We start from the raw sequence: 24,833 nt of genomic DNA, 5'->3' as shown, positions 1-24,833 counted from the left end.
AATAGAGATGGATCTTGGAATACATCATTTATTCTTTTTTATGTACATGTTACTTTATCTTGGTTCCTTTATACAATAGGTACTCAATATAAATATATCATACTGATATTGAGAAATGTTTTGAGAGAAGCATACGATAGTGAGTTAGCTGCAACGTAAGGCAAAAATAACTAACTATATTTGTATTGAAATGTATCACAAAAATCTTTTGCTCCTCAGCATAATGTTCTAACTTTAAACACTTTATTTATTAGACAATAAATAAATTAATTTTTAAAAATTTTCTATAAACTTTACACTTACAGTCACACAAATTAATGGATATCCAGGAGATGAATCTTTATTCATATTAATTTCTATGTCATCATAATGCTGCAATGATATAAGCTGAAAATAAATTTAAAAAATTATAAATAAGAATTGCAGTATTTTTGAAAACATTACAAATAAAAGTACTGCAAAACCTATTAAATAATTAGTGTTGTGTTAGTACTTAAGTACAAGGAGCTTAGAATTAAACTAATACTGCGATTCTTGAAGTTTGATAGGATCAAAGATCCCGCTAAACACCATCTTCAGAGCCCTTACCTACCCCCCCGTTGCAGTGATGAAGAATAAGATTAAGCTAATACTACTCAGACACACATGGAGCTACTCTATTAAACTGAATTAAATGAAACTCTATACTGTACATATGCAATGCAGCAGATCACAAGAAAGAGATTTACAAAAAGAAAAATTAGTTGAAATTTTCACCACCAGGGAAAATGTAGTGCTATTCAGTCAAACATGTATGTTTCTGACTGTGGGGTTACTTGGAAGATTGTGTTTATCAGGGCATGTGCACTCTGTGCCAGAGCTGAAGGCAATCATAGTGCAACATGTCTTCCAGATTCCACCTGAAATATTGTGTGAGGCAGTTGATAACACAATTTTACAATTGAAACATTTGGTTGACAGAGAAGGATCTTACATTGAACACACAGTGTAAATGTGTAAAATGTAATTTTATTCTTCTAATAAAATTTTGTTCACTTGTCTTATAATTTTCATCCTTGCAGCATCACATTTTCCCTTGGTAATGAAAATTTCAAGTAGATTTTCTCCCTGTAAATCTCTTACCCATGATTTGTATTGCATGTCATTGTATTGCATTTCATTTGATTTAGTTCTGTAGTCAGCTCCATGCATATCCGATGTCATCAGTTTAATTCTAACCATCCTGTACAACACACACATGCAGAAACATATTGAACATTAAAGATAGATTAAAATAATATTAATTTGGATTGTCTACAGTAGTTCATAATAAAATGATGACTACAGCTAATGCACTATTACTCTATAATTTTATTTTTTACATCTAAATTGTATTCTTATTTAACTTGCACATAATTGGCTATGGCTATGTATTTATAAATTAATTCAATATTTAAACATGCATATACATAATTAAACATGTCAATCAAAGAGCCTTAATGAATTCCAGTAAAATTTAATTTGAAATAAAACTTTTGGACTAATGCTTTTGTGGCATTATTAAGCCTTGTTATTTATTTTCCTTATGTAGCTTTACTAAGCCTTGCTATTTAGTTTTCTTTTCTTTACTTTCCTTATACTATCTTCCTGTGGTAAAAACTGTACTTCCAGCTTCTGTTTACTTAACCACAGGGTAGTGAGTTAACCAATGTGGTCTCCCAATGTTATAGAGAAAAAAGGGCTGACATCCGATTGGTCGAGAGGTTACTGGCAGAGGAGAGAAGGAGATTGGAACAAAGAGAAGGAAGACACTTTCAGGGAGAGAGAAAAGCAGGACGAGCACGTAACAAAGACAATTATTAAGGAACAGGTCCGAGGTTTTTTTTATTATTATTATTGCCAGTCACCCCTTTGAATTTTTCATTCTGACAATTCCTGTATAATTCTTATCAACCTTATCTTGCTCTAGGGCCCTTTATTTTGTAAATTTAGTTAAGCTAAAGTTAAGCTACATGTAAGTTAGAATAAGTCCTTTGTTTTGTCGGTACATGGGGACAAATTGGTGATATTGTTACAGGTGGTCCCAAGTATCTTTGTATTTTCCTAGTTAGTAAGTGTGTACAATTGTTTCTTTGGAAACTATCAGCGTTAACTGTAATTAACCCTTTCCCAGCCAGAATACCGTTCAGTCATAACCCTAATTCTTAAGTGAATCGGCCAGGGTACTGATTCATAGCTACCCTGTTAAAAAATCAACTTTTATAAAATTTATCGACAACAGATGTCAGCACTTGATGGCAACATGTTTATTGTCTGTTTCACATATTTTTGTCCAGGTGGTGTTTTGTTGACTTAAAAAATTTTAATTAATGCTTTTTTTTCTTAATTTGTTTTTTCTGGTAATTTTTTATTTCATTTTTAGCATATTCATGCAATATTACTACTATTGTAAAGTACTATTTTTAGTATCTTAGGAAACCGACACTAACTGCGGTCGGTAAAACTTCCGTTAACCTAACTGGTACTTTACACGGATTCGAGATTAGTTTGCCAGGCCTGGGCTTTTACGCGTGCACCGCAAAAATTAGTAAGAATAAAGACAAATATCAAGTCAAAGCAAAAGTTTCAAATATATTTAATTAGTAAATAGAATTTAACTATGTACAATTGTCTATAATCAAAAACAAAATTTATTAACGAAAATCAACAAGTCAACCTAACAATAAAACTCAGCTACTTAGCTTAACTTAATCTTAATTTCCCTTTGTAAATTCGACAAAATCAAATACTTAAAAATTATGAACGAAATCTTTTACAAACTAAACGTCTATCCATCACCTCTCTATACTAGTCACCTGTTTCCTCAATCCTTTCGTTATCATCAAATCGAATTCCTCTTTAACACCTTGGATCGCCTAATTCTCAATCTGGACTTCGCCTCAAATCTTTCACTCGGTAGTACACCTCGACCAGGAATCACCTCGATCATCTTTGGTTAACATGCTGGTTTTATGCTGTGAGGTGACGTCACAATTCAGCTAGGTTACTCCCCTTATTTACATACTTAGTTTTTTTCTAACATCAAATTTCTTTCTGGCAGCTTCAATTCTCTGACAAAATCTTATAAACCATTTACAAAGCATTTAGCACAATTTTCTGGGGTGTTTTATGACGGTTTAGTAGGTATTTCTTTTCTAGTGAGTGTGGGGATTCCCCCGTCCATTTTTTTCTGCAAACTGTTTATTTCCGCAGGGCAGAGCAAGTGTGCATGATTTTTTCCTATGGCGCTCGTTTTTCGTGAGTTGGTTTATCATCATCTTTTTTGGTTACTAATAAGAGAGTGGTGGGGAACCTTCGTCGTAACTAAACACAAGCCCCAAATGAAAATTAATAATCAAATAAAAATAACGTTCGGACTCAGTTCCTTACACTATAATAAGTTCATTCATGCTATAATAAGTTTATTCAGCTATAATACGTCGACGTCTTATAAATATTAAAGTTGTAACCCTTCAGTTCTGATATTTTACATATTTTTTTAATTTTTAATTTTTATTTTAATCAAAAATATCAAAAATTGTCACATGTATTGGCTACTGGTAATCATATGTTTATTACAAAAGTATATAATCTTGTTCAATATGAAGTGAATAAAGTATATTAGTTCATTATATTAGTTGATAGCAGAATAAAGTTTTGATTTCAAGCAAATGTATGATATAATGCGCGATAATTTCACAACGAATAAACGTACATGCATAAAAGTTATATCGAATTGTACAAAACAATATTCTATGTCGTTCTGGCTCAGTGCCAATAAGAATGAAGTAACCAGACAATGTTAATTTTGACAAAAGTTGACAAATTTTCAAGTTTGAATGTCAGTTATGATATATATATATTTTTTTTTTCTCATAAATTTCTCTAATAAAAATTATTGAAAAATATTGTATTTAAAACAAAAGATATTAATAAATGTATGTGATTCTTTTCATACCAATATAATAATAATTTGATTTTTGGTGAATTTTTAAATTAATATTGCCTGACTGACCTTGACTGACCTATACTGCCCTTGGTCGTTTTACAAAATAAACGTAAACAAGGGGGCAGTACAATCGGCCGGAAGAGGGTTAATAAACTTTTAAATTTTATCAAAGCCGAGCGATTCTCAGGATTCTGTTATTTGTTACTTGGCTACACTTTCAATTTACAAATGAAAATCTTCAGGTCTGTGTATTTGATGATGAAATGCCCAAATAGAACAATAGAGAGGTTGCGGCCATTGTTTTCAGCCCAAAATGTGTACGTTTGAGTGTCGCCATCTGGCAATTCTAGAAGGTTGATCATGGCATTTCCTGTGTTTAGCATGGCAAGTAGAAAATCAGTTTAAACTTCTTCATTTTTTTGTGTTTGGAGTTAAAATTATGATGTACAGGGTGACAATAATTAACCCGTACAAAGTTTGTAGCAATGCTGCAACTGAATTTTTTTACGTCACTAATTTGTATACTGTTGTGTTTAATTCTCCGTGATTTCCTGCGCATGTAGATGTGCTTTCGTTGTAATAAGAGTTAGTTTTTTACTTATTTAAGGATGGCGAACAAACGTTGTGCAATTTTAGAGCTATTCCGGCAAGGAAAACGACAATGTGAAATTGTTCGTTTGCTCGGTGTTCCCAAAATGACAGTCTCAGATGCAGTTCGGCGATTTAAGGAGCTTGGCCACGATGGTGACCGTCCCGGACGTGGAAGAAAGTGCACCGTCAACACGTCTAGGAACCGCAAGATCATCAAAAAGCGAGTTGACCGAAATGCAAAGGTCTCCATGAGAAAAATTGCTCGCGAGATCGGAATCAATTGCGAATCGGTGCGGTTAATGGCAAAAAAGGAACTCGTACTCAAGCCCTACAAGTTCCAAAAGGTTCAGCTCCTCACCAATGAAAACAAGTGCGTGAGACTCCAAAGATCCCGTTAACTCAAGCGTCGGGCCGCAGGTCGACAATGGGAGTGCATTCTCTTCACAGACAACAAGCTTTTCTCCGTACAACCATCAAAACGACAGGAACTGGTCCGCGGGGGCTCCTGGAAGCTCAGCCGTCATCGAACATCACAAAATCCAATGTCAGTCGTGGTTTGGGGCGGAATTTGTGCGAGCGGCAAGACACCCCTTGTTTTCGTCGATCAAGGGGCCAAAATCAATCAAGATGTGTACCACCATGACATTCTCGAGGCTGTGGTACTTCTGTGGGCTCAGCAGCATTTTGTCAGTGCGAAATGGACGTTTCAGCAGGACTCGGCGCCGACACACAGGGCGAAGAAGACTCAGGAGTGTGCAAGGCTCATTTTCCCGATTTCATCTCGTCTGCGGAATGGCCACCGTACTTGCCGAATCTGAACCCAATGGACTACAGTGTGTGGTCCATTTTGGAGGCCAGGGCCTGTTCTAAGCGCCATGAAAGTTTGGAGTCGCTGAAGCAATCCTTGCGCCGGGAGTGGGACAAATTGTCTCCGAAAGAGCTGCGGCCCATCGCCAAGAATTTCAAAACACGTTTGGGGCTCTGCATCAAGGCAAAAGGAGGCCACTTTGAAACCGGTTGAAAATCTGGTTAATACATAAAGTATTGTCACTGCTATCTACTGTTATTTTCCTAATTTTTATTTTTTTAATAAATTTACGATGCAAAAAACTTGTACGGGTTAATTATTGTCACCCTGTATTTTATTAAAATAATGATTACATTATTATTCATAAATGCTTAAATGAAGAAACAGACGATTTTAATCCAGAAATTATTTGATTATTCAATTTTTTTGCAAGTGAAGTGAACTTCCTATAGAATTCACACATATTCATCTTCATAATAGCTTATCATAATTCTGTAGGAGTAGGTTTGTTCTTTCATAGCATCTTCTACCATCAAGAGAGTAATACATTTGTAAATTTTCTAAAAATAATTTCTCGAGCTGCTTTCAGATTTACATAAGCCACTACTACCCTCAACAAAAATATGAGATAGTCCTATCATCCTATCATACAGCAGGAGACACAAGGCTAATTAAAAATAATTATTAAGCATCCTATAAATACTTTAAAATAGTTGAATTTGTTTATTTACCTTTGCTGGTAACATTCCTCATTGATAAACGATTCTGCCATTTTTCAACAATATTCCATGAGTCAGTGTGCATTGTTCACATTGCGCACTGACTCATGGGATATTGTTGTAAACGTGCACCACAACATATTTTACTTGGAGTTCAAGCATCAAATGTGTACTTTTGCTTGCTGTGCAAGTTTAACGTTTGAACTTCGGCCACAACCTCTCTAATAACATTTTTATTATAAACTGAAGAAAAACACTGAGATCGGTGTTATACTTTGTATGTCCTTTTTTTGCAAGCACTTTCGACACACTTATCAACGTTGTCATCATGCGAAAACGAAACTTAGTGAAAAAATTGAACGGAAAGTAATCTGACAAAGAACAGAATGCTTAATAATTTGAATTAAAACTTCTTTCCAAACCATTAGTAACACGCATTTTTTTTCACTAAGTTTCGTTTTTGCCTGATGACGATGTCGATAAGTGCGTCGAAAGTGCTTGCAAAGAAAGGACATACAAAGTATAACGCCGATCTCAGTGTTTTTCTTCAGTTTATAATATAATATTTGGCATGGAAAACATCCTATTGATCATCAAGAGATGGAAACTGTGAAAAATCTATTCTACACCATCCTAAAACAAAAGAAGCAGTGGCACAGACTACTTGCCCAACTACACTTCCTATTAAGCTGCAGAATGCATAAGGTTGTAGCTAAGTCTATTTCTCTTAAGTACAAGAAATTTCCACCGTGCATATGACGTTTCCTTCCAAGCGTCAAAAAGTCTCTCCTCACAAAGCTGATTAAGAGCAAGTGAAAGTATCTCACAGAGGCAGAACTCAACCTCTGCACAACGCACCTTTGGTTCACCAAAGCATGTGATCCTTCTCTACTTTATGAACAGCTGGGTAAAAATACAGAGCATAGCCTCCTACACTGCCCAGGTGCTACGAAAAAGATTAAACAAGAAGCTCCAGTGGTTAATACATTCGTCACACAAACAGAGCAAAGTGGAGGTGAATATTCCATACTACAACTACACGGATAAAAACGTGCCTGACGCAGTGCAAAAAATCCTACAATGGGGACCCAAGTATATTCCCCCAGTAAACACTAATCTCTCACAGTTGGTCCTGGCCATGTTAGCAGCACTCAAGTCCTGCCAGACGGCCACCACATATCCACAAATGGAATTGTCCATTATCACGAAGCTTGCTACGGCAAAACAAGCATCTGGCAAGCCCAATGTCGCTACCGAACTGTCGCTGTGGACTACCGAACAGTAGAGCGTTTCCTTACCACAGCCAGCTTGAGACTTTTAATCTCCGATAAGGATAGGAAGTTTGTGCTATGCAGAGAGAACGACTTCCTCCTCAGGGCCAATGAATTTCTAACGCAATCACAATCCTCGGTGTTGAGTAAAGACCCTACACCAACGGTCTTAAGGAAGGCAAAAAGAATAATTGCCCTACCAGGTGTTTCATCAATCCAAACTGGATCCCTTGATTGCCCCTCCAACGTTGCATGTCCCAGATTGTTCTTCCAACCAAAAATGCATAAGGCAAACTGGCCGTTACTTCCCACTTACCATTTAGAAAAAGCACTTGCTAAATTCCTTCGTGCACTTCTACCAGACTCTCCATATGTTACTCCCTCTTCAACAATTGCCAAATCCACTATCGAGGCAACCATTGGTGCCCTACAACCCAACACCTACATCTTCTACAAAGTGGATGTGATATCCTTATATCCTTTAGTGCCCACCTTCAAGGCTGTAATGCTTGCTAACTCTCTGCTCCTAAAACAGGGCTTCAACATCCAACAAGTTCTCAACATACGAGATGCGCTCACCTTTGTAACGGAGAATAATTATTTCCGTTTTAATCAGAAAGTCTATTTACAAAGGCAAGGGGTCCCTATGGGTTCCCCTTTATCTGCTATCCTAGCGGAATTGTCATGAGGGAGATTGAGCAGAGAACGTTTAATTCTCTGCTTGCTATACACTACCCGCAGCTCTATTTACGTTACGTTGATGACATTCTGATAGCGCGGGAAGACATGGATGAGGATTTCCTCATCTTTATGCAGCAACTCTCAAGAGTTTATCCTTCCATCAATTTTACGTGGGAGAAAAAGTGACGCTGCAATAATGTTCTTAGATTTACACATATGTAAAGCTCCTGAAGGACCACAGTTCTCGGGTCCACCATAAATCTAACTTAGCAACACACATTATCCCAGCAGAGGCTTTCCAGCCCTCATAATATGTCAACGCCGCCATTGCTGCCCTCATCAGGACTTTCTTACTATCATCTTCGCAAGTGCTGGTGGACATTGAATTAAACAACATCAGTTTGGCGGTACACACTGCAGGTTTTCCACATGCCAAGTTTACGCATGTGCTCAACATGGTAAAAAAATCTCTGTTTCCAAGTACTACACTATGCAACAAGAGGGAATCTTCCGTAGTCCGAACATCATTGCCATACCTTGGACCCATTTCCATCCGAATTTGCCGCAATTTCAAGCAGAACAACCTTGTCCTACCACTATTCCCACCTCCTAATCTACGCAAACTCATTTGCAATGACAGGGACAAGTTTTCCATTCTCGAAAAGTCGGGCATTTATGCTGTTCCAATGGAGAATCTTACCACGAAAGAAAACACACAATATATCAGAGCCACTACTAGAATACTTGACAGCCAGCTTACGGAGCACCAGGAAGATATTATGAGGGGAAGACACACTACAGAGCTATCAAGAAAGATGCTAGAGCAGGGTTACAACCCGCTTATGGTCCCAGTCAATTATACTCAAGAAATGTAATAATCGGAAAATCGTTTTTATATGGAAGTCTCTATTAACTACCACCTTGGAGGCATACAACTCTCCCACACTCAACCTACCCAGTGTATGGGTCACGCTGTACAAGTGATTAAACAACGATAAAATCCCACAGCAAACACGTAGCGTGAGCCTGGATCACGCATGCGCTGCTACGCCTGTCACAGAGCTCGCAGTTCACTCTAGTTCGAACATTTTGAAGGTTTGATGCGTGTTCCTAATGGTTTGGAAAGAAGTTTTAATTCGAATTATTAAGTGTTCTGTTCTTTGTCAGATTACTTTCCGTTCAATTTTTTCACTAAGTTTTGTTTTTGCCTGATGATGATGTTGATAAGTGTGTCGAAAGTGCTTGCGAAAAAAGAACATACAAAGTATAACGCCAATCTCAGTGTTTTTCTTCAGTTTATAATATAATATTTGGCGTGGGAAACACCCTATTGATCACTAATAACATTTTTTGAAAAATTACATGAAATAATTCTCAAATACATAAAAATAAATAAAAAAGTAAATAGAGCAAAGTACCAAAAATAAAAATAAAAAGTAAACATTCAGAAATTATTTAAATATAAACAAGAACATTCCATTATAATGTCTCTATATTGTGATATTATGTCATAGTTGGTCACAATCATATAGGAATTGCCATGCATAAGATAGTTGTTTTTTGTCTTTAAAATTAATGCAATCATCCTTTTTGTCAGATTTAAGTATCTCCAATGCTCCAATATTCTGATGGGATAGGAATGTTTTGATCTCTTAATGATGAAAGTTTTGTCAAGGAAGGCATGCATGTTGTTATCAATTGCATACATGGTTAGGGTATTGTGTTTGTTTTTGTCGATGTCATGCTTGTATTCAGTTAGTCTTATTTTGAAAGACCTTGTGATAGAACCAATGTATCCAAGTTTGTAGCCAAATCAGTCATCTTTCAAAGGAATGTTATAAATCCCTGATACACTGAGCATGTTGCTCTTATCTTTTCTGTTCTTAAGGATGTTAAAGATGATAAAATTGCATCTATGAGTTAATTTAATCTCTTTTAGACTCTCACTATTTCCTTATATAGTGGAAGCATGTGATTGTATTCTACGATGATATGTCTTATGTTCCTATGTTAAGTGTATGAATTTTCAGCCTTAGGGTCTAAGTTGTGAATGTTGTTGGAAATTGCTATGGCTAAATCCCTGATAAAGTTTTTGCAGTAACAGTATGTTGTGGCTTTCATTCAAGGTGTTCTAGTTCTTTGGTTGAGTCAGAATAATTTGTAAAATGGGTAAAAACCTTTTTGGTTAGGGCCTTAAAAGCTTCAATCTGCAATCTTATGTATTTAAGGGTCATGGGAGCTTGCAGGTATAAAAAAGGATGTGTATGTTGGTTTATAATAAACACTTGTTTGAACTCAGTTATTTCTAATGTTGATTTTACGATCCAGGAAATGTACTTTCATGTTACTGGTTTGATCTAATATAATAATAAGGCCATAGGGGCTGTTGTTTACTTGTTGTATATAAGTTATTAATCTCTGTTTTTGTCTTCCACTTAATATATTATCATCAACGTATCTTTTTTATATATGTATATTTCCAATAAGAAATTTAGTAAAACTGTTTTTTCTAACAATTTTATGTGAATGTTTGTTGCGAAATTTAAATAGATCAACAAATGAAAGATGTAACAATAACTGAACAAAGTATTTTATTTTGTGTATATGAACAAGTTCTTTTGGATTCCAATTCTGCAGCAATTTCTTACAACACAGCATCAAACAATATTTCGGTAGACAATGACAAAAAGTATCGTTCGCGACAAATATGAACCATGACTGAAAACTATGACTAATAGTTATGTGCTAACTTTAAACTAGGAAAACAAAGAAGATGGTAGAGGATACAGGATCCAAGAAAGTAGAATACAGTAAGGAGTGAAATACCCGAGATTTTGCTGGACTTCACAATTTTGGGTGGGATAAATCTATTGTTGTCGTCTTCACTAAGTTTCTCCTTGTACCTCGTTATTACACCTTTTTATCATAACCACGATAAAATTCCAATTCTCAAACTCTCTCGAATTCTCCAGTCATTGTCATTTGCGACTTAGAGCACCACATTCGACGTCTGGACCCAAGAATGTCCTTCCCTTCTCTCACTAGCCCCAGGGTTCCAAGAATTGGTCATCCCACCCAAGGGATAAGAGTTAGAAAAGAAAGTTCTGGAAAGAGGAAGAAACAAAGAACAAAGGAGAGGACTAAAACTATACCTAAATTAATATATACATTAATACAGCCACACTTATTACTATCTCACAGATGTTCCCCTGATGAGGACTGTCTATGAGTACTCCTTTACATTGAACATATATATTATAATTGTATTGGAAGAATGTTATGTTAATGATTAATAACATAGCATATAAGCCAGCTCCAGGATATCTTTGTAAAGCAGTGGTTCTTTGTGTTCATGTAATAAGAAATCTCTAAGAATGCAAAAGCATGGTTAGAGGTTAATTGAGGAGTATATAGCTAAAGTCTACCATTGAAACATGCTCTCTTAGATAGTTGAAATTTTTATAATTCAACAAGTTTTAAGATTTATTTTTTCAACAGAAAAATGGGTTAACATCTAGCTTGAACAGGACTACAATAAAATATCGGTTTTTGCAACAAAAATTACTTTCTCCCGACATGCGTATATTTACACAAAAACTATCATATAAATACCACATACAATTTTATATATGGACGAGACCATCGAAATGCTATCTTCAACACTCTTTATTCATCTTCCCCCTGAATCGTCGATCCGCTTCACTCGACGTTCCTCGTTGTTCCTGCTCGCTTCTCAGATGTTCCGAAAAAGCCCCCGTTCCGTCGGCCTTGCCGCTATTTATACCGTCCTGTCTCACCCTGCTGAGTTAATCGTCCTTTCCGGGTCTAATGGACGATGGAACGTTAGAAAAATCAACAAACAAAAAGCATTGTCTGCTAAGGGAACAACATGGCGAACAATCGCGACAAAGTAACTGCTCAGAGTTATCAATGGAAAACTTATAGGTTTTTGAATGTTCTGTGACAATCACTCGTCATAAAACATTCAATGTTGGTCACAATGCCCCTTGTTTGGAATGATTCCCAGATGTTCCATCATCCGTTAGGCTTGGAGGGGTAATAAACCAGGAGGGGGAACAGGAGAGGTATAAAGGGTCAAAGGCTGATGGAAACACACTCTTTTCCATCTGGATATCTAGACAGACCAACAAAGTGATCGGCTGCATAAGGGGATCAGAGAACAGAACCGTCAAAAAATAAGGAACCCGAGACGAGCTTCTGAGACACCCATCCATGTACTTGATTCATCCTAAGACACAAAATAATGGTCTGGCACTTGGATACTTGGGAGAAGAAGCCACTGCATTCTTGAAATTCAGAGTATTTAAAGGATTTGTCTCCAAATCAAGCATTTTAACTGGTCCTGATCTTTTATCATTTCCTGCCTATTGATCTTTTATTTGTATCTATGTGAAATTAAACCAGATTGGGACAAGAGAAATGCCAATCTTGGGACTAATATTGTTAATGTTTGTGTCACATTCATCATACAAAAAATATTTCTTTCTTTCTTTTTTTTCTTTTATAAAGTATTTTAAAACAAATTTAATGAGGGCAAATTTGAAACAAAAATTTGACCAGTTCTCACAATTTCTACAAAGTTTACTCTTGCATTGTAGTCTAGAGAAAGAAGTTCCTTATGACATTGGAATATGAATGATAAGATAACCATGTGAGAATTGTATTTATTGAGATTGACCAAATTCCTGCTTCCAGAGCCACATGGTGAGTGGAAACAGTTAAGTTTTCTGTGTATGTAGCTGTGATGTCCATAGATATTTGTGTGGAGTCTCTAAGTTCTTGAAACATCTTCCAAACCAAAAGTGTGAAAAAAATTTTTTTGCCATTCTTAGAACAGTGGTGTATTAGGGATGGAGCTGGTTAAGTGTAATGCATGGAACTGTGTTATGACATCACTTATGCTGAATATCTGGACATAAAGCTGTACCACCTTGCATCTCTCTGCTTTTATAAATCACATTTTGTTACAAACTGACTGCATCCTGCTAGACCAATATTAATAGCTGTCTGGAGTAATAATACTATTGCCTTAAGAAAATTATTTACACAATTAACATAACTATGAATGCTTGTGATGTATACCTTAATTAGTAATTTAATTATTTAAATTGACATCTCGAATAAAATCTATAATTTTTTAAAGTGCTTTTCAACTATAAAATCTGCAAAACTACACAAAATAAAAGTACTTACTGTACATGATGAAATTTGCATCATCTGTGCTACATGATCAAATTATATTAACAGTAACCAGAGTAGCAGCTACTGCACTTCAGCAGCACAAAGTAGTTTTAGATTAATAAAATGTTTCTGATTTTAAACAATCTGGAATTTATTGAACAATCACTAATCTTTATTACCATAAAGATTAGTGATTGCTGGTCCTACATAAACTCACAAAGCTGGAACAACAGTCAAGACCACAAAATAAAATGTACATACATACTTCAGCACTCAATTTAATAAACACACAATTCTAACCTGTATCGAAATATTCCTTTTAAATTACATCACGATGCTGATGGAGTGTCTTGTAGAATGCTTTTAAAACTTTTTTAATTTCTGAATTTGTTGAGTTTGATGAAACAATTGTACTACCTGATATAAATCCCTAAATGGGGCCAAAAATGTTTGTGTTTAATAAATTGAGTGCTGGAATATAAGTACTGAGGTTTTCTTTTGTGGTATTATTAATCCTACATTTTATGTTAACCTCTTTTGGATTTTAACAAACCAGCATGAAATATAATGTAATTATTTAAATTTTCTCATAAGTGTGTTTCTTCTGAAACTAGTACCACACACTTCAGAGACATCTGCCATGTTGTCGAAAAGACAACCAATTCCTAATTAAAAAAAATCCAAGGGCATTAATGCACAATAGTTGAAACTTTATCCCATATTAACAAAAACTGACAGAAAATCTTATATTTGTGCTATGTGGCAGCATCCTTGCTTGTCAAGCATTCCTGCAATGTGTTTTTACTAAAAGCCTCTTATATGTATATACACAGACACACACACATAATTATTGGATTAAGTTTACAGTAATAAATGTTAATTTATATTCTTTAACATAATCGTTTAAGTATCAACATTTTTGCTAAAATGCTTCATTACAAAAAATGTTTAAGTTTTTATTTTTGTTCACTAAAAATGTAATGAATACTCACAACTGGTGGAGCTGGAAGTACTAAAGTACCAAAGTCTTCATTATCAACTATAAAAATTGTAGAAATTGAAATATTTCCAAGTATAGCATTCAGTGATTCTTCTGAACAAAGAGTAATAAAAAAATTCTTATTCCACCCTTTATCTTTGTTATATATGATTTCAACTTCAAATGTCTTCTTGGTTTCTCCTTTAAAAAATTAAAATTTCATATATTTAAATTCTTGCAGTTTTTGAAATTAAATGTACAGTTTTTCAAATTACACACTAACAAGAATATTCATTAATATTCAAAAATCTTTAAACAAATATCAGACAGTATTTTTGTCATTATTACAAACTTAAATTATCTTCAAATCTTTTTACTGTAGTGCTGCGCTACTATAATTGTGAAGAAACTTCCGAAAATTTTTATTGTATGTCTATATCGTGTGTGTAATTGCATTTCTGTTTATTTTATGTCAGGTTTTGAGTTGTGTTATGTGTGCATTTTTGACTTTGTCCCGTTCCACCCTACTCTAGGTTGTATGGTAAAAATTATTTAACCTTCTAACACACCGGGTTGAAATATAAAACTTCTTACTTGAAACCAATTAACCTGAGCAAAATTTGTTTCTAATGTGCTAATGTTTTCGACGCCCCTCCTGGGCTCTTCTTCAGGCATTCACTCAAAACCGTTGCAAGCTGGTTCTTAAACTTTTGAATTTCTCTCGAAGGAATGCCTTCGAAAGAAATTCAAAAGTTTTGAGTGAATGCTTAAAGAAGAGCCCAGGAGGAGTGTCGAAAATGTTAGCACATTAAAAACGAATTTTGCTCCGGTTAATTGGTTTCGAGTAAGAAGTTTTATGTATGGTGAAAATACTGTTAATTGGTCAACTGCCAAGTCATGTGACAGGTAATCCTCCCGAGATGGTGGGAGGTACAAAAGTGAAGGTTTGACCTGTCGAAGGACTTTTTTCCTTCGTCTTCCTCCCCCTTGGACGTTTTCAGAAGAGCTTTGGGACTAGATGAGTGATGGTGAATCTCAGCTAGAATATAGGAAGGATTGAACATCTCTTAAAGAAAGATAATCCAAGTCCACTGACCACGGATCACAGACAAATCAGTACCGAGGACGATAAGGTGAAGAGATACGCATTAATGGAATCTAATGTGACTATTATTTTTTATAAAATTGTGGTTTTCTACAAACACATGGAGTTTGAATTAAAGGATTGTAAGGAAAGGATCAACAGAGAGAAAGGTCCCCGAATCAGTGTCAAGAGGATTCAGCTGCACGTGTTATCAGTCGTGTGAATATATGTACTGTACATTCATATATATCCGTCATCACGAAAGAAATTAATGTTCACGTCAAAGTCACCTTGACAATGTTAGTTAATTAAGCGCGGTAACAAAGTAGTGTCGATTATAGTGTTAATTCATTGTGCGCGCCTTTGTTGTCATTAAGCATGTTTGTCAATTTTCTCGTTGGTTATCAATGGTTTTAAATGTTTTCTAGACGCACTTGGAGTGTTCCATATGTTTAAAATCAATTTGTGCACATGCTGTTCCATATGTTTTTTAAAAATACTTCCTAACTTTTTTTTAATAAATACGACTTTACAAAGTTGGAACTTTGTCTTTTGTCTTTACTTCTGCCGTTCACACCATTAGCAGTCCTTTAGGATTCACAGTCCCTCGGAGATGACCTTTCTTTTGAAGCTACTGCCTCCATAAAAAAATGTAAAACAGGTAAAAAGTGTCCTCTGGTGTTATTGCCACAGTTAAAATACCACATTTTAAGTAAAAATTAAATACAAAAACATGGCCGGCATTATTCACATTTAATAAATATAAATACGACTTTACTTCCTAATCTTTTGTTCATTGCATTCACATGTTTGAATCTCACTGGTTTAAAAACCTGAAGAAGACCAGAGTATGGTCAAAAGCATTTGTTTTCTATTAAATGTGTTATTACTGGATTTTTAAGGCTCTTGAGTGTTAATTATATGCATTCCAATATTTATGTAAGAAGTTGTTTACTGTGTTGGTATATTTTGTTTGTAATGCACAAAGTGAGTATTTTGTAAAATGCAGAAAGGTACATAATTGGTTTGTACTGTGTAAGGTGTCTGTATTTGTCATTTTTGAGTTTCAGGCATGCGATGTCATGTGTTAGAAATTTTGTGTAGGTATAGTGTATGCAATAACCATGAGTGTGCAATGCTGTGGAATGCCTTTCTGTTATACATGTACGCTATGTGTAAGTTTCTATTTTGTTTGTGTGCTTATCATAGAATGAATTACTCTTCAAACTCTGGAAGAAATAACATAAATAAAGACTAATACCCAAAACGAGCAAAATTACCTCAAAATAATAATTTTACTAATGTTTTTATTTCTTTGTAACAGACAGTTCTGCATTCTATGTATTTTACCTAATGATGTTTTCTACAAACAGACAAAAACAAACTAGTAAAATATTTATTTTGAGTTTAATTATACTGGTTTTGGATGTTGATTTTCATTTATGTTTTTTTGCATACTATATGGTTTCTACAACATGTTTATGTTGCTCTGTGAGAATGTTGTATTGTTCTACGTTGTAATTCTGACGTTTCTTGTTTTTTGTGGAAAAACTTCCGAAGTGTCTGAATTTGTTTGTAGCACAGGTTAACTACATTAGAAAGGCTACAGCAACCTTTTTTTCTGAGGAAGAGTTAGTCACTCTATGAATATATTTCAATGATATTGTTTATACTTAGTAAGCATTGTTCTTATTTTCATTTAAAGTTGCTCAAGATCTGCATGTGTCCAGTGTATAACTCCAAAAGAATAAGTGAGTACAGGGCAAACATATTGTAGGGCAGAGGGCGCCACCGAGATTTTGGCGTGCTGACCAAACTTTGCTCTCAGACGTTGTCAAGGAGAGATGTTTTTCTTTTTGTTCTATGCCGACCTTCAAAAAGCAGCTGGGTCAGTCCCCTACACCTGACACAGAAAAGGTCAGGAGATTGGAGACCGTGCAGTGATTACAGAGCACTAAACAGCGTTACTGTTCCAGATAGATATCCAATTCCATTTCTTACAGACTGCAACCACATTCTACATACTATGAAGATCTTTTCATCGATAGACCTGGTACGCGCTTACCAGCAGATACCCATACATGAACCCAACATTCCTAAAACAGCTATCATTACTCCCTTTGGCCTGTTTGAATTTCCCTTCATGACTTTTGGACTACGAAATGCAGCTCAAACCTTTCAGTGGTTCATGAACATGGTGCTCACCGGTCTTGACTTCATTTTCTGTTATCTAGATGACATTCTTGTCGCTTCGCCAGATGAAGAAACACATCAATGACATCTTTGCACTCTCTTTAGCAGATTAAACAAGTATGGGCTGTGTATCAACCCTGCTAAGTGTATCTTTGGTGCCACATCTATACAATTTCTAAAATACATGATAACGCCAGAAAGCCTACGTCCTGTACAATTGAAAGTGGACTGCATTCAAAATTTCCCTCGACCAGAGACAGCTACAGCACTGCAACAATTCCTTGGAATGATAAACTTTTATCTCAGGTTCATCCCAGGATGTGCTATGTTGCAGGTTTCTCTTAATGCCATGTTAATCGACCATACCAAAAGCAGCAACAAACCTCTCGTCTGGTCGAAAGAAGCAAACAGCACCTTCAACAACATGAAGGACGCCTTAAGCAGAGCCGCTCTTCTCGCCCACCCAACACAGGAAGCCGAAATTTCCTTAACCACAGATGCATCAGATGTTGCCATGGGAGCTGTCTTACACCAAGAGCTCGACAGCACTAAACAGCCCCTTAGTTTCTTCTCCAGAACCCTCACCAAGTCTCAAATGAAATACAGCGCATACAACCGAGAACTGCTAGCCATCTACTCTGCTGTCAAGCATTTTCGACACTTTGTGGAGGAGAGGCAATTCGTTATCTACACAGATCACAAACCCCTTACGTTCGCCTTTCTCCAAGATTTGGTCAGAGCGTCACCAATATATATCACAGTTTTCAACCAATTTACACCATATATCCGGCAGGGACAACGTCATAGCAGACTCTCTGTCCCGCATAAACACAATTAGACCACCATCCATAAACTACAACACCATAGCAGACGCACAGCAGAACGATGAACTGTCCTAATTGCAACAAAACCCAAGTCTAAAAATAGTAACGATGCACCTCCCAAGCTCATCAAAACCCCTGTACTGCAACATCTCTACTGGTCACTGTAGACCGTACATTCCCCCTTCTTTCTGACGGGAAGTGTTTTTGGCCACTCACAACTTATCACACCCAAGAGCCCGTGCAACATCCAAGCTGGTCACTCAGAGGTACATCTGACCAAATATGAACAAAGACTGTCAGACATGGGCATGATCTAGCATGGCCTGCCAAAAGGCAAAAATTCACCGACATACACGTGCACCTCTGTCGAAGTTTCTTGTTCCAAATTCACGTTTCGAACACATCAACATTGATCTAGTCGGTCCATTACCACTCTCAGAAGGATCGAGATAGCTTCTCACTGCAAACTACTTCAAACAACCTTTACTCTGCAGTAAAATTAATTCTTTAATCTAACGTTTTCGGTTAGCTTTACTAACCCTCTTCAGGATTGCCAAAAAAATCGTTATTTCGAAAATTACGTTCGAAAAACTCTTTACAATTTAGAATGTTTTTAAACTTTCCGGCTGGGTTGTTTGAAGTAGTTTGTTTGTAGTAATGCAGTGTACAGTACATAGCTTCTCACTGCATTCGACCGATTTTCCAGGTGGGTGGAGGCAACACCCTTATCAGACCAGACAGCAGACACAGTCACCAAGGCACTGATCCACACATGGTTTGCACGTTTCGGCATCCCTACAATGATCACAACTGATCAAGGCAGACAATTTGAAAGCCAGCTGTTCAGATCACTAAGCAACTACCTAAGCTTCAAAATCAACCATATCATCAACTGCCTACCACTCCCAGGCCAACGGGCTGATCGAGAGACAACATCGCACTCTGAAGGCAGCCTTGTCAGCGTATCTGCAACGATCAACCCCTTGGACAGCGGCCTTACCACTCATCCTCCTAAACTTACGCTCAGCCATCAAAGAGGACATTTATGTATGTATCTGTGTGTAGTTTGTAAGAGATGAAGAAGCTGATTTTGTGTGGTTCCATGAAGTTTGATAATGTCCATGTACACGATATAATATAAACAGTTTTGTTTTGTTGTGTCTGATAAAGGGTTTAAAAACAAGGCAAAACTGAAGAGGACTCAAAAAATCTACTTAAAAAGTTGCTAGCTTGATATGTATTTGATTTGTTTTTATGTGAGTGTTATGGAGGTTAAAATATAATGTTGTTCTTCAGTAAAGCATGGTAAAACCAAGGAAACTGATAAGTTGGAAGTGAATTTTGTAGATGCAAAGTATGTGCAGCAGCAAAGTGTGTGGGACACTGTTGAATGCTTCTCCGTAATCAATGTATGTCACATGTATGTTTGTGTTTCATATGATCTTGTCATAGGATAACAAAGTCAATGAGTAGTTATTCTTTGCAACCTATGTGATTTCTATAGCAACCTTTTTGTTGTTCTGTATGAATGTTGTGTTTATCAATATGATTGTATATTTTGTTTGAACTGCAAGAGTTAAGCCTGGACTCCACATTACCTGAAAACAGAAACTCAGAAACAGAATTCAAACATACAGAGTTTTTGTTTCAGTTTTGTTTTGGTTTTAATTTGACTCCACTGGCACGTTACGTGGAACTGCGCCATCTGTTGATCAGTTTTGCAATTGTCGTAGAGTCAAAGATGGACGACGCTACGGATTTTGCCTTGCTTTCTGTGCATTTATTAACAATTTCATTGTTAATAAATGCACAGAAAGCAAGGCACAGCACATTAACAATGAAATTGTTAATAATCTTTCAATTATTTACATTTTTTGTCGTATTTTCTAACTTCTTCAATGAATAATTCCAAATCTATTTGTTTCCTCGTCCTTTTCGCTACACTTTCCGCCATTACTACAATCAAAGTACACGTGACTACGCGTCACAAATCCTTGCGTTTTTATTGCTTGCAGTACGACAGAACAGCAGAACGAAAACAGAAAAGTTAAATAATTTTTAACTCTGCTTTCAGTCTTGTTTCTGTCCAACTGAACGTTCCAAAACTGAAAGTTTCGTCAGTTTGGCTTTCAGTTTTACGATTACGTTGCGGATTCCGGTAATGTGGAATCCAGGCTTTAGTGTTGGAAGACATGTAATTGGTCTGTACTGTGCTGGGTCTTTAGTATTGTTGTTTTTTGATTTCATGTAGTTGATGCCCTGCATGAGAAAATTTAGCATGACTTGTGGATTGTTGATGATATGAGTTATAATAATAATAATAAATTTTATTCTTATTAATTGATAAATAAAACAAATATGTACAGCAGCAAAGTGTGTGGGACACTGTTGAATGCTTCTCCGTAATCAATGTATGTCACATGTATGTTTGTGTTTCATATGATCTTGTCATAGGATAACAAAGTCAATGAGTAGTTATTCTTTGCAACCTATGTGATTTCTATAGCAGCCTTTTTGTTGTTGCTGTCAAGCTGATCTTGTTCAGTTGTGTTTTCTTGTCATATTGACATCTTGTTCACAATAATGTGATATGATAAAAGAAAACCTTGTGCCTTATCTTCCACAAGTTTAGATGGTTTAAGTTGGAAAGAGTTTCATCCCACTTATTTTATAATTAAATCAACAGTAAAAGGAAATAAAAACATTTTAATGTTTCAGATGATACCTTCTAAACTGCTTACCAAAAAGTGACATGGAGTTCCAAAAGCATAAGATATACAATAGAGAGGCTATTAAAAAGTTTTGTTTCCATTTTTATTCTTTGTAAAGTTTTATGTCATTGCAAGTTATACTCATTGCATTTTATCCACAGAAAATTAAAATATTTAAATAAATTAAAATTAAAACAATTGATGTAGAACCTGCTTAATAAATTATATTCAAAATTATTGTTGGATTACTAATAAGCTGTAAAATATTAACGGAAAAATCTCAATCATTAGATCAATGTAATAATCAATCATTAGTAATAAAATAAATTATTTAATTGACTTTTTCAAAAAAAATATGTTCAGTAGTTAGTAACAACACAATTTAAATGTGAAAGACTTACCATAATCAAAAAATAATATTGAACTTTTGGCTTGGTAATCAATCCCCGAAATTGCAGTTCCATCTTTTGTATTAACACGTACTTTAGATATGTGGTTTACATCTCCACTTCTCATTGCAGTTACAGAAAGTTTAGTAATATGTTCTTGCTCATTGGGTTCTTCTATAGAATACTCAGATCGTTCTAATTGTATTATTGTTACTGAAATAATGTTAATCATTAATTAATCAGTGTACAACATACATACAAGGTCTGTTAATTTAATTCTTAGACTGGCAACACTATCTTTTTCGTGTTAGACCTTTCTACTAAAAGTGTTCAGTGAATTCCTTTGGCTCGTGTATGTACTGTATATGCAAAAGCTGATCTTGTTCAGTTGTGTTTTCTTGTCATATTGACATCTTGTTCACAAGCTCTATAGTGCACCATGTCCTAATAATTAAAAATGGACAAACAGATGAATGTCAAGTTCCGTGTCGAGCTGGGCAAAACCACAATGCAGATATTTCATATAATAAAATCTGCATACGGAGTTATAGCCAATTCCTATACAGAAATGTTTGAATGGTTTGCCTGGTTTGAAGACGAGTGAGAGGTAATTATGAACAAGCAAGACCTGGATGCCCATCCTCCTCCAGAAATGCAGATATAGTAGTGAAGATGAAGGAAATAGTAAAGTCAGACAGATGAATAATGTCGAGAGTGATGGAAGACAAGTTGGACATCAACAAGGAGACAATCGCGATCATCTCGGAACAGGATTTGAGACAGAGAAAGATCTGTGCACACTTTGTACCTTGTGCATTGACAAAAAATACAAGAAGTACAGAGAATGGCATGTGCTGAAGATCTCAATGCTGCGAATGACAATAATCCACACTTTCTAGATATCATTGTCACTGATGATGTCTTGATGCTTTCAATATGAGCACCCACAGACACCATCTGTACTGGTTCCAGCAAGTAGGTTTATTGTAAAAAATGAACATTTTCAATTACTTTCAGACACTTTTGTCAGGTTATTATACATTTCCAAAAATGAAATAAAATTAATCAAAGAAATTTTTAAACAGAAATTTATTAAATTTGAATATCATCATGTTCTATATGAAATGTAACAATATTCAAATGTGACAAAATACAACATAATAAAAATTTAAAATTATGTATACAGCTTTTTGTAATACGACTGAAGATTGTTTAAATTTAAATTTTTTTTTAGTCTAACATATCAATAACTAGACAGGGCTGTGGAGTTTTGGTGTTTTAGTCGGATTCGTCTAAAATCTGCCGACTCCAACTCCTTTTTACTTTCCAAACTTGTTATGTATATGTTACAGTCAAAAACTGTTTTTAGTTAGAATGCATTTTAACTAGTTGAAACTAGTTTATACTGTATGTCTTTGTTAAAACTAGTTTTAACTCAAATTCATTTTTGACTAGCAGTAAATTCTAGTTTCAACTAGACAAAACGGGTTTTAACAAAGACATCCAGTATAAACTAGTTAAAATGCATCCTAACTAAAAACTGGTTTTGACTGCAACATATAAAATGATTTGGGGTAAGATGATAAGCAGGAAAGATGCCTACTTTTTGATATTTTCAAACGGTGATGTCAGATATCATCATGTGTTTGTATGATGAATCGTTGGGCAAATATTAAGTGTGAAAAGCTGTAGTTGGCTACCGTTACCTCATTTTCTACATCTGAGAAGAACAAAAGCAAGATAAGAATGAAGTTTTTGTTGTGAAATGTTTCTAGAATCATGTTAAAACTAAAAGTTAAAATAGACTTTATTAAAAATTGTGAAAAACAATTAATGTGTGATGCAGTTAAGGTTTTAAAGTTTCCACTGGATGCTACCGCTGATCCCGATCGAACATGCTGGAACACGTGACTCCACTAGGCATCTTACCTCGTCTAATGAGAAAAATGCCACATTTTTCTTGGGGTAACATGCCTATTTTTTGTTAATTGAATTCCAATATGCCTATTTTTAATAAATTTTTGTTTTCTCGTTTTATTGCAGGATATGCATAGAAATTATATAAGGACTTCTCAAAAAGATTTTTGCACTGAAAAAAGCTTTCAGCTAGCTATAGAGCATGTTAAAACCGGCAGAAACTTAACAATACTTATACTGTGCTGTTATACTTACTATGAAGTACTTTGTACTACATATGCAATAAATTAAATTTGGTTAAGATATTCAAAAATTGATTTTATGCAATTATATTTGGTATCTTACCCTAATGTCATTTGGCATTTCACCCGGATACTTGAGATGCCTAAAATGCCAGACAGTGAAAAAGTCGTCATTGCAAACACAATATACAATTATTTTTCATATACTCCAAAGTTTTATTTGAAAAACATGCTCGAGAATATGATATTTTTGTTAGAGGCCTCCAAAACCCAAATTATCACTATAATTTCCTTCATAAGCAAAATGTTAGGCATGTTCCTGAATCACTATACATAACTTTATTTATTTCCTCCAAACATATTTATGTAGTTAAAATTAGTTTTATCTAAAATCAAAGCATGTACAGCAGTAAATTAACTAGACAAAATCCATTTTATCTAGTTAAAACTAGAATTTACTGCTAGTCAAAAATGAATTTGAGTTAAAACTAGTTTTAACAAAGACATACAGTATAAACTAGTTTCAACTAGTTAAAATGAGTTCTAACTAAAAACGGATAACTGACTGTAACATATATAACAAGGAAAAGTAGTAGAATTGTGTCAAATTTGACTGTCTGAGCTATTTTCAAATCTACATGTTTTGAGACCTCCTGAATCCAAAAAATGTCAAATAAAGAGGAAAAAGTGTTTGTGTGTGTGTTGGTGTCTAATTTGTTTAATTTCTTTATTCTCTGTTCTGAGATATATTAAACAATATTACAGAATGGATAAAGTTGAAAAAACGAAATTTAGCATAATAGCTTGTGTATAAAGATGCATTAATGCTATTAAAGTTTGGTTCTTAATTAAAGTTCGACAGGGTGGAGACAGAAGGGGTCTGTGTCATATCTCCATTGTGGTCAGACTTAATATTTTACTCATTATTAGCATTCACAATTTTTTTTTATAAAACCCATCTCTACTCTGAAAATTAAGCTTTTTGTCATTTTATAATAGTACAGTAAACCCAGTTAAGATGTTCTTGCCTGAAATGTTTTTTCTCCTAAAATCCTTTCTCCCATTGAAATTCTGCAATATCATCATTTTGCCCAAAAGCAGAGGCATCAGAAGATGTCAGTGGCCCAGGGAAAAATTTACACGGGCCTTGGAAATGATGGAAAAAAGTTGTGAAATAAAGTTCAGGTTCCTGAGAATCCCAGGTCAAGGAAATTTTCCTCCATCATCCCCACTCTCTCATCAGTCTTGCCCATAA

General features: G+C 35.2%; 1 protein-coding gene across 5 annotated transcripts in view; it reads right to left on the bottom strand.

Annotated features, from left to right (window-relative positions):
* The window catches only part of LOC136979441 (extracellular matrix organizing protein FRAS1-like), a 522,959-nt gene that overhangs the window by 118,463 nt on the left and 379,663 nt on the right, over positions 1-24,833 (bottom strand). For all 5 annotated transcript variants that reach the window (XM_067275439.1, XM_067275436.1, XM_067275435.1 and 2 more), the window contains 3 exons: positions 21,432-21,632; positions 14,232-14,419; positions 304-387 (listed from right to left, as the gene is read on the bottom strand). In XM_067275439.1, the coding sequence (XP_067131540.1) occupies positions 304-387; positions 14,232-14,419; positions 21,432-21,632 (473 nt within the window). The remainder of the gene's footprint in view (positions 1-303; positions 388-14,231; positions 14,420-21,431; positions 21,633-24,833) is intronic.

This window comes from Centruroides vittatus, unplaced genomic scaffold (assembly GCF_030686945.1).
Source record: "Centruroides vittatus isolate TY-2023 unplaced genomic scaffold, ASM3068694v2 contig_620, whole genome shotgun sequence".
NCBI classification, from domain to species: domain Eukaryota; kingdom Metazoa; phylum Arthropoda; class Arachnida; order Scorpiones; family Buthidae; genus Centruroides; species Centruroides vittatus.
Note: the sequence above shows the minus strand (reverse complement) of the source record. Positions and strands in the feature narration are given on the sequence as shown.